General features: G+C 44.4%; 1 protein-coding gene across 2 annotated transcripts in view; it reads right to left on the bottom strand.

Moving 5' to 3' along the window:
- Nucleotides 1–285: 285 nt before the first annotated feature.
- Nucleotides 286–11171, bottom strand: part of LOC146822343 (uncharacterized) — a 28592-nt gene continuing 17706 nt past the window's right edge. For both annotated transcript variants that reach the window (XM_085613432.1, XM_085613431.1), the window contains one exon: nt 286–4136. In XM_085613432.1, the coding sequence (XP_085469558.1) occupies nt 2957–4123 (1167 nt within the window). In that variant the 5' untranslated portion in view covers nt 4124–4136 and the 3' untranslated portion in view covers nt 286–2956. The remainder of the gene's footprint in view (nt 4137–11171) is intronic.

Genomic DNA, 11171 nt, shown 5'->3' with positions numbered 1-11171 from the left:
ATGATATAAAAACAATCAATAATAGATCAACAGCCACGTCCCCTACAGGTAGGCAGTGGGCCCTTGATTGAGTCGAAGATTTATAGTTGCGGAGTTCCTCCCCTCTTTTGCATTGGTTAACTCTGGCCGGGGTAATGGTTGTATTATCAATACCGCTATACAATCTTACATTAAAATCCCCGCCGAGACAAATTCCATCCAATTTACCGTGCCTCTGCTCATCTTCTAATTTATCAATGAATTCGAACAAATTAGAAAAATTTCTATTTGTAGTGTTGAAAATCATGGTTATAAAAATTTATTAAACAAATTGTAGCCCCCTGTGAATAGACCGTAGCTTGAAAGTTTTCATTGTTTGTCACCAGGGGTTATCTACTACATCCAGCTGAGACCTTTATCCATGTTGATAACCCCCCACATGGGCGACCTGTTTTGGGGCTGGGTACAATGCTATTGTGACATACAAATCCTTCAAGAAACAAATCATATGTACACCATGTCTCCTGGAACATCAAAATGTCATATTTACTGACTAGGTCAACCCACTCTCTAGAATTCAATTTAGATCTTAACCCTGCGATGTTCCAACTTAACACATTTAGGTTTGAATCGGGGGATCTAGGTTCAACAACAACTGGGCATACTGTTGATGGTACCACTAGGTCTGAGACAGTATTCGATGGTTGCCTCAGTAGTCAGTCCTGACTGTCCAGACTAGAAAGAACGGTATACCGATTCTGTGTGGTATATGTCGGGATGGTGAAGTTGCGTGTGCCTGGAGGAGGTTTATAAAAAAAAGCCCAGGGGTAGTGAATGTATGAGGGTTGGGACAAAATTATGATGGGTTTGTGCTCTTAATAACCATTTCACCAAAGAGGAGCTTCTACAATTCAGGACTATACAGTCACCTATAATGTTCTTCTCTGAGGGCCCTACCCATCCTACACATCTCACCATTAAAATTTCATTGGCGTTCACCATCCCTAGGCCCTTGCACTTAGATAACCAGTCGATACTTTTATTCTTAAGTTGTTCCCAAGACTCTGATTGGTCTTTTTTCAGAGGAGGGGCGCCAGCTAAAGTTACGACATAAGGGCAGGCTTCAGGGGGTAAGTAAAGGACATCTTCCGCTGGGTTCTCAGCCTGTTTTTCGGTAAAAGGAGTGACATATGGAGCCGTTGCCATACTTGCGGGTACCGGGGGCCGACGTCACAGAAGTGGCTGATGCTAGGTTTCGGGATAGAATGCTGCTGTTAATCCCGCTGCCAGGTACTGCATTTGACAGGGGCATTATACTGGGAGTAAATTCAGGAAAGGAACTGCTCTTAGGGTTACCACACTTATCGCATGCAGTGTTAACAGCGGGAGGCATACGAACACTGCTCTCCTTAGATATGACCTGATTAGTGGTCTCCAGTGATTTTAAGTGTTGTTCCCCTCGGACTTTATCTGCAATAGTGACAACTTTTTTGTTAGTATCCTGTTTCTTAACCAGATTTTCCAATGTGTACAGGCGTTTAAAAAGAGCATTAAGTTGTTTATCTAACAAATTTTTTAAGCGTTCGTAAACAGAGTTCATTATAGTGTCAATTAGGGTGTCTTCCAGCCTTTCACAGGTACCATAAACAATCGTGTGCTCAGTCTTAGTAGGAGTAGAATTAGCTGCTGCTTCTAGTGCGGTCAATTCTGCAATACTGTCGTTTGTTTGCTCAGTGGGGCTCGCAATCACGACGGTAGGTCCTCGTTTCCATAAACTCAAGGGTGTGGGTTGAGTTTTTGAGCGGTGGGGGGGTTGTTTCCTCTTGCTGCCAGTAGGTTTTGACGTGCCTCTCTTCCTTTTCCCCCCCCCCCACTACTTTGATTGCCGGGGCCGAATTTCCAATGCTAACATTAGCTTGGGGCCGTAGCTGGCGATCAAGAGTTACCGCATCGTCCTGGTCAGTCTCAGGGTCCCCGGACAACATTCCTTGATTGCTAGGAGTTATAATTAACACATTGGGTGAGGGGCAATTAAGTTGTCCTGCTCAAATCCTCCAGGCAAATGCGATATGGGAGCCGAATAGCCCATAGGAAGTCTCCTCTCGGTCAGTTCGATCTCTGATGAGACCATGCTGACAGCTTTTTCAAGCATACTTTCAATAGTGTTAGTGGTAGTGGGCTTTAAACCAGATGTGACTGTACGTCTCCCCATATTACTCAATGACACTCACCTCGATGTATGGCTTTGAGGGTAGGCCCAGCCCAGCCTCCTTCGGCCACAAACGGCCCCGCCCTTGTCCCGGGCTTCTCCCGGCACGTCCCTCGCAAGGCGAGGGACCAGGCTGGCGTTTATGCGCCTCCTGGCGCGTGATGAGCTGGCGTCCTGACGTCCTGGCCCAGGGGATCCTGGGTAATGTAGTTGAAAGGGCCGGCGGAGCCAAGCCCGGCCGGTCCCTCGACCGTTCATGTTACTGACAGGGGGCGGAGCTAAGCCCAGCCGCAGGAACAGCAGGATGGCGAGAGAACAACAGGACCAGGTGGGCAGCCAAGGGGAGCAGCCGAGGGTTTCTCCATAGTGTGGATTTATCGATGATGCCTTAAGTTATTCTTCTTGTGGAAGACTTTATCACATTTTGTACGCACATAGGATTTCTCTCCATGAGGATTTTCTGATGTTGCTTCAGTTTTTCACTTGTTATAAATGCCTTGTGACATTCAATACATTGATATGGTTTCTCTCCAGTGTGAGCTTTCCAATGTGGAGTTAATTTGTGCTTACAAATAAATCTCTTGTCACATTCTGTACATTTATATGGTTTCTCCTCAGTGAGAATTTGCTAATGCTGCTTTAAGTTTGTCTTGCTTTGAAACAATTTATTACATCCTGTACATTCATATGGGTTTCTCTGCAATGTGGACTATCTGATGTTGCCTTAGATTCTTCTTCCATCTGAACACTTTATTATATTCAGGACATTTAGATGGTTTCTCTCCAGTGTGGATTTTCTGAGGTTTGCTTTAGCTCTCCATTTGTTATAAATGCGTTGTCAAATTCAATGTATTCATAGGGTTTCTCCCTGGTGTGGACTTTATGATGTCGCGTTAGATGTGACCTTCTAGTAAATGCCTTCTCACATTCAGTGCATTCATAGGGTTTCTCCCCGGTGTGGGCGTTCTGATGTTCCATTAGATTTAACTTTCTAGTAAAAGCCTTCTCACATTCAGTGCATTCATAGGGTTTCTCCCCGGTGTGGACTTTTTGATGTCGTATTAGATTTGACTTTCTAAAAAAAGCCTCATCACATTCAGTGCAGTTGAATGATTTCTCTCTAGTGTGGGCTTGTTGATGTTGCTTCAGCTCTCCATTTGTTATAAATGCCTTTTCCCATTCATATGGTTTCTCACCAGTGTGGACTTTTTGATGCTGTGTTAGTTTTCCATTGGTAACAAATGCTTTGTCACATTCTGTACATTCATATGGTTTCTCACCAGTGTGGACTTTTTGATGCCATGTTAGTTGTTGACTGGTAACAAATGCTTTGTCACATTCTGTACATGCATACGGTTTCTCCCCAGTGTGGATCTTTTGATGCCGCTTTAGGATGCTCTTTCTAAAAAATGCCTTCTCACATTCAGTGCAGTTGAATGTTCTCACTCCAGTGTGGATATTTTGATGATTCTTCAGGGCTCCATTTGTTGTAAATGCCTTGTCACATTCTGTACATTGATACGGCCTCTCCCCTGTGTGGATTTTCTGATGTCGTAATAGGTGTCCTTTGGTAATAAATGCTTTGTCACATTCTGTACATTCATATGGTTTCTCCCCAGTGTGGATTTTTTTATGGTTCTTTAGAAACCCCTTCGTTCTGAACACTTTATTACATTCTGTACATTGATATGGTTTCTCCCCAGAGTGGATCGTCTGATGTCGTTTTAGCATTCCATTTGTTATAAATGCTTTGTCACATCCTGTACATTGATACGGTTTCTCTCCAGTGTGGATCATGTGATGTTGCTTTAGATTTTTCTTCCCATGGAAAAGTTTATTACATTCTGTACATTTATATGGTTTCTCCTCTACGTGGACACTCTGATGCTGCATTAGGTCTTTCATTGCAAAAACACTTTTCCACAGGAAGTCCATCGATATGGTTTTTCTGCAGAAAAAGAAACACAAATTAACCTTCAATACAGAGCCCATATAGACAACTGCGCCGAAAAAAATTCTAGATTACAATTTCGATGTAAAGATACAGTAGGCAGTTTAAGGGCATACGATCCTTCAGAGATCCCCCTTCTATCAAGGAGTGTGGACTCAAGGAGGAACCAAAACACCAGAAAAAGTTCCTTTTTTTCCAATGAGTCAGACCGTCTCCCCATGACACACAACAAAGATAAATCCATAGCGACAAGATGCCCTCATTCATATCCAGGGAATACTCCTATTATCACACGACCTAACAAATAATACAAGATGAACCATGCAAAGTAGAGCATTCCAATAACGGCAGGAAACATAAGCACTTGATGCAAGGGAGTAATTTAATACAAGACCCTCTGACTGGATCCGGACTGGTAATATGAGCTTCTTCCACATACTGTAACTCCAGAGATCTCAGTCTCTGACCAGATCTACACAAGGAAAAGGAGGTTTACAACGATTTTAAACACACAATGGCAAAGTCAATTAGTCTCTAGTGTCAAAACAAAGGGCCCCCTGCTATTAACAGTAGTTCCCCAAATCACTGAGGGATAATTTACCAGTAGGCCAGTTCCTAAGATTAAGGAGGAACGAAAACAAGTAGAAGGACTATGAACAGCAGGCAAGAAAATTGTCCAGCAAATTAGAGGCAAAACACTATCCTGTGAACGTTATAAAGGCCTTAAAAAAGCTGGTAATGATGTCAGACAATCTCTCCTACAAACTTTTAGAGAAACCAAAAAAAGGAACGCCTCACCTGTATCTCCATGTACGACAGACACTCCAACCAAATAAAAAAAAAAGATTAAGCACTGGAGAATGCTCACGTCAGGTCCCCTTGATTTGCAGAAACCAATGTTTTCCTTTAACATGGAGGATCATTAAGGAATTCACTGGTGCACACAAGACCAAAACCTTCACAAACACAAAAAAAAAAAACACACACTGTCTATATGGAGTCCCCCCCCCTAGTTTTGGGACATTAACCGTGAGGCCATTGCAACATCTGCCCCTCACCAAGCAGGCAAAAGATTTAGATCTAGAATTAAAAAACACCCCGGACACTGAAGCAGCGTACCAATTGTGGTTTGATGAATGTAGTCTACATGCTGGTCTGCACTTGTGGATTGAGGTATGTTGGCATGACAAGTTAGATTCATACCCGAATCAATGAGCACAAAAGCACCTTCAGGGGCAAAAAAAAAAAGTCATGAAACTAATGCGTCGCTTTCTTGAAATGAGACACTTGAAAATGACTTCACATGGACTGTGATTGACAAATTATCATCCCATACGTTCTGATGTATAGTACAATAATTGAGTGGATGCTTACACATTATGGGACATCAAAATTACACAGCAGTATCAATAAGATATTACATTACAAGTGCGACCTGTCTAGCAATAAATTTCAATTCCCCACAGGCCGCCCCAAAAATGTTGATTTATCCCCACAGGGATGTGGGGACAAATAATGATTATCACTGGGGGCCGTGTTTGAACAAGGAGTCTAAAACGAACCGAATTTCAAGGCACAATACTATTCTAGAAATGCACACACAACATATGACACACGTCTCCAAATATCAGCTAATTGCGAGATTCAATAAGTGGACTACAAGAAGCATGCCCCGGAAGACTACAACTGCCATGAGCCAAGTGTGCAATGTATGCCATGACTACATGGTTCTGCGTCATCAAGTTAAGATGAGATTCCACTTGCTGCATTGTCCCCATTAAAAACAAGCATTGGAAATGCAATTGGTCTCGCATTTGTTTGTGTTGAAGCTATTGTCATTGTGAATGGCAATGTATTTTACTTATGTGTTATGGAGTGTATGTATGCGCTGAGTAGTGGAACAATGTGGGTTGGATTGGATTAGGTTGCTGTGTAATTGTGTGGAGTGTAGTGGTGTGGAGTGGAATTGTGTAGTGGCATGATGTAGCATGGTGTGCCATGGAAATATATGGTTAGCAATTTTGTGGCATTCAGTGTAGTGGCATTATGTGCAGTTGGATTGTGTGGAGTGGTCACTTGTACAGTTTAATTCTGTGATGTGAAGTTGAATTTTGCGGCACAATATGGAATTGTGTGGTGTGGATTGGATGTATGTGGTGTTGTGTCATTTTGTTGTTGAGTTGTAGTATGTGGTTTCGTGTTAAATTATATGATGTGGGTTGGAACTGCGTAGAGTTGAATTGTGTGGCATGGAATTTTATGTATAGCTTTGCATTTTTGGTGACGGAAAAGAACAAATAGGTAGGAGCTAAGCATCAGATCTTTTTTTTAAAAGGAAAGAGTTGGAGCTATTGGCATTGTAAATGTAAATGTCTCTTACCTATGTGTTACGGAATGGAGTGGATGTATGTGGTGTGTACCAATTATGTGAGTTGGATTAGACTTGTTAATTGTGGGATTGTGTGGTGTGAAACTGTGTGGTGTGCATTTGTGTAGTGGAATAATGTGGCATTGTGTGCAGTTGTATTATGTGGATCGTAATTATGTATTTGAGTGTTTTGAAATTATGTGGTGTGAGACTGTGTGTAATGGAGTGTAAGTGTGTGGAGTGGCATTTTGTGTTGTGGAGTGTTCTGTAGTGGAGTTTAAAGAAGACATTGTGTACAATTGAATTACTTTTTAAAAGAAGAATTATTTGTCCTTGCAATGCTGGCAACATCCTCCTGCCTGTTGTAATGCTTGTTTATTATAGCTTTTTTATGCAGGGATATAAACAATAGGAGGGTGGAGATTGAGAAATAGTACCTGAATTACAACACAAGCAGCGGACAGACACTAGGAGAGAATCAACAGATGCCAGATTTGGAGGGCACACTGAGGTGGTGCTGAGTAATGCTGAAGTGGTACGGAGGTGGTGGTGTGCTGGTACAGATGTGATGCTCAGGTGATGTTGAATGGAACTCAGGGAGTGCTAAGTGATGCTGAGGCTGTTTGCTGGTGTGGAGGCGATACTGAGTGTTACTGAGGTGGTGCTGAGTGATGCTGAGGTGGTACTGAGTGATGCTTTGGCACTGATTCATGCTGAGGTGGTGGTGCAGCGCTGGTGCTGAGGTGGTGCTATGTTGAGGTGATGCTCTGCTGATGCGGAGGTGGTGCTCCATGGGTGCGGAGTTGCTGCTGAGGTGGTGGTGGTGGTGCACTGATGCAGAAATGGTGCGGTGCTGATTATGTTGCGCTGTGCTGGTGCTGCGCTGATGCCGAGTTGGGAGTGAACGGATGAGGAGGTGAGGATGACCAGAGGGGGGGGACCTTGTTGTGATTTTCAGGAAAGAACTTCAGCTTAAAATGTATAAACTGCCAATGTCTAGCTGTGAGCAGCCTTTTTTAACCTGACTATCACTAATTCGATTGAAGGGCTTCTTATATATAGACCCCCTGGCCCGGGTCGAGACTTTATCGATGAGCTTTTTGAAATTCTATCCCTTTATGCTATTCGCTACCCTAATTTTATTCTTGTGGGTGATTTTAATCTTCACTTAGAATATAAGGAAAGTAAAAAAATCCATGGAGCTGACCCTAGGACTCCAGGCAATGGATTTCAATCAATTGATACATACTCCCACACATACGTTAGACAATATCTTTACAAACTGTACGCAGGTAGTCGCTGCATTGCCTGTCCCTGCAGCCTGGTCTGACCACTATATGCTTCCTTTCAGGATCTTGACCCGTGGTAAAGCCCTCTGTAAGCAGGGAAGATGCTTGGAGCACATGATGGTTCGGAAATGGGCCGCGTTAACTCAGGATTCCTTTGAGGAGGCACTGGCCTGCAATATTCCCGATTTAGGCGCTGATCCCCAGACAGCTGATAGTCTAATCTCCTGCTGGATCGCAGAGGCTGTGGACTCCCTGATACCACTGCAACCATGTAAAAGCGCGCGTTTAACTGCTTCTGCTAAATGGTTTTCAGAAGAACTGGCACAACTGAAATCCGGCTGTAAGCGCCAGGAACGCCAGTGGAGGAAGAGCTATCTGGATGAAAATAGGTAGAAGTATCTTAGGGCTTTGAAGTTTTACCACCATGAGATTAGGAGGGTGCGAAGGGAATAATATACAGAACAAATTAAGTTGGCTAAAAATTCCACCAAAAACATCTTTCAGGTTGTGAAACAAGTATCCTCTTTGGAACAGGTGACTGCTGTAATCCATACTTCTATGGATCATTGCAATAAGGTTGCTGATTATTTTATGGGCAAGATAGATAAAATATATGCCACCTTTAAGGAAAGTAGTAGGAATTTTGTCCCCGCTCCCGTTGTAGAAATTACCGGGACCAAAGATAAGTTTGTTTTTCAACAACCTATGGAAAGTGAGATTTTAAGGACTGATGGAGGTTGTGAAATCAGGGTCACCGCTAGACCCGGTTTCCCGTAAATGTTTGCGGCTAGGGATGGGTGTTATTGCCCCGGTTCATTCTTCTTTATTGAATATGTCCTTTAGGACGTGGCAGGTCCCTAATAATTGGAAACACGCTATGGTGGTCCCCCTGCTGAAGAAACCATCCTTGGATCCCGCACTCCCTGAAAATTTGAGACCGATCTCTTTACTCCCCAATGTAGCAAAAATTGCAGAGAAACATCTTAACGGACAATTGTCTATGTTTCTGGAAGAGAGACGGGCTCTCCATGATACCCAGTCTGGCTTTGGGCCACTTCATAGCACTGAGTCGGCCCTTCTCCTGGCAGCAGAAGTGCTGAGAATTGCTGTCTATGAGGGAAGGACTACTGCTATGATTCTTCTGGACCTGAGTGCTGCGTTCGACACAGTGTCCCACGGCCTCCTGCTTGAGAGGCTGCGGGAGGCTGGTGTCGGCACCTGGGAATGGATGAAAAACTTTTAGCAGAACAGATCCTTCCAGGTTCTGCAACACCCATATAAATCCAGAGTCTGTCCTCTGTCGCAGGGGGTGCCACAGGGTTCGGCTCTCCACCCCACCTTGTTCAATATCTATATGCACCCTCTGGCGGATATTGTTTTGAGGCATGGGATAAAACTGGTGTCATCTGCTGATGACACTCAGCTGGTTGTGACTCTGGGACAAAATGAATCTGGAACGGCATCCGATTTTAAGGTTTGCATGAGGGAGATTGCGGACTGGATGAGATGCAGCTGTTTTCAGCTGAATGCAGGGAAGACAGAGGTAATGGTTGTTGATAAACAGCCCTCTCTCTGGTCACATCATTTGTGGCCTGTGTAACTTGGACCCACCCCCGACACCGAATGCTAAGGTGAAGAAACTGGGAGTATGGTTTGATAAAAATCGGTCCTTCTCTGAGCAAATTACCGCTGTAGCCGGAGCCTGTTTTGGCATCCTTAACCTGCTATGCAAAATTTTGGACCTTCTCCCCCTTGATGCTAAAAGAACTATTGTACAGGCTCTTGTTACATCTCACCTTGATTATTGCAATATTCTGTATTTAGGGTTAACTGCCAGAAATTTGAACCTCTTGCAGATGGTCCAAAATGGTGCAGCCCGGCTGATCTTGAACATCCCTTGGCGGGTCTCGGTGGGGGAAGCTTTAAAGAAACTTCATTGGCTCCAAATTCAGGCCAGAGTCACTTTCAAGGCCTTATGCTTTGGTCACTTCTTGCTCCCCCTTCTTACAGTTTATCGGCCCGCACGGGATTTGAGATTGCTTGGCTCTGCCAGGGTGATTGTGCCCAGGTTGCGGAAGGTTCGAGCCAGAGGGAGATCTTTTGGCTTTCTGGCTGCTAAGGCATGGAATGACCTCCCTCTGGACCTGAGGATCTGTGAGTCGGAGTCTCTGTTCCAGAAAAACCTAAAAACTTGGCTTTTCCGACTCCCGTCTGGTAGACAGAAGTAACTATTCTGCTTCTATGTTTGTTTAGTCCGATGCACGAGTAGGGGTTAGGTCAGGATTGTTGCGGGGTTTTCACTGGTGTTCTAGCGCGGGGACACTCCAGGCGATTTACAAGCTAGCTAATAATAATGATGAGGTGGTGCTAAATGATGCTGGGATGGTGCTGCGCTGGGTCTGAGGTGGTGCTGGGTGATGAGTTGGTGCTGTGCTGAGGTAATGCTGCACTGATGTTGAAGTGGTGCTACATTGGCGCTGAGATGCTGCTAAGGTGGGGCTGCTTTGGAGCTGAGCTGGTGGTGATGCACTGATGCTGCGATAGTGCTGTGCTAAAGCTGAGGTAATGCTGTGTTGGTGCCGAGTCATGCTGAGGTGGTGCTGCTACACTGGTGCTCGGTGGTGCTGAGCTGGTGCTAAGTGATGCAGATGTGGTGTGCTGAAGTGGTGGTGCATAGATGTGGATATAGTGCTATGCAAATGCAGAGGTGGTGCTGTGCTAATGCTGAGTTGGTGGTGCACTGATGAGGAGGTGGTCCTGAGTGATATTGAGGTGGTGCTGAGTTATGCTGGGGTGGTGGTGCTACACTGGTGACGAGTGATGCTGAGTTGGTGCTGCGCTGATGCTGAAGTGGTGCTGCATGGGTCCTAAGTTGCTGCTGAGTTGTTGCTGCACTGGTAGTGGTGCACTGATGCATACAAGAGGCTGTACGCTTACGCTCAACCTAAAAACCTGAACATGAACTGTATGGCTGCGGGTATGTGAGGGAGCATTCAGGTTTGAATGCAGGCACGACCCCCTTGAAATAAGTCAAGATGAGGGGGCTGCCTCACTTTAACCACTTAAAAGCAATGCACTCTCTATTTACATTGGCCCTCGATATCGCAACCAGTACATCAATATCGGCCAATTGCAAAGCGATGCAGAGTGCACTCTTCCACTGAATGTCAACATATTTCCTTGCCCTAATACCAATGGCTATAATATAACCAACAGCTCTCTCCCATACAACACAAATAACTATATGCACGGGTAACCCAAGATAGCCTTATTCCTTTATCTTGTGTGAAGTGTGTGACTACAGGGGTATGCCTTTCCAAATGACTTTCATGACTTCTGGATTACCCCCAAGTATGGATAAGCAGTATGAATGGA

Source organism: Triturus cristatus, chromosome 6, assembly GCF_964204655.1.
Source record: "Triturus cristatus chromosome 6, aTriCri1.1, whole genome shotgun sequence".
In the NCBI taxonomy this organism is placed as follows: Eukaryota; Metazoa; Chordata; class Amphibia; order Caudata; family Salamandridae; genus Triturus; species Triturus cristatus.
Note: the sequence above shows the minus strand (reverse complement) of the source record. Positions and strands in the feature narration are given on the sequence as shown.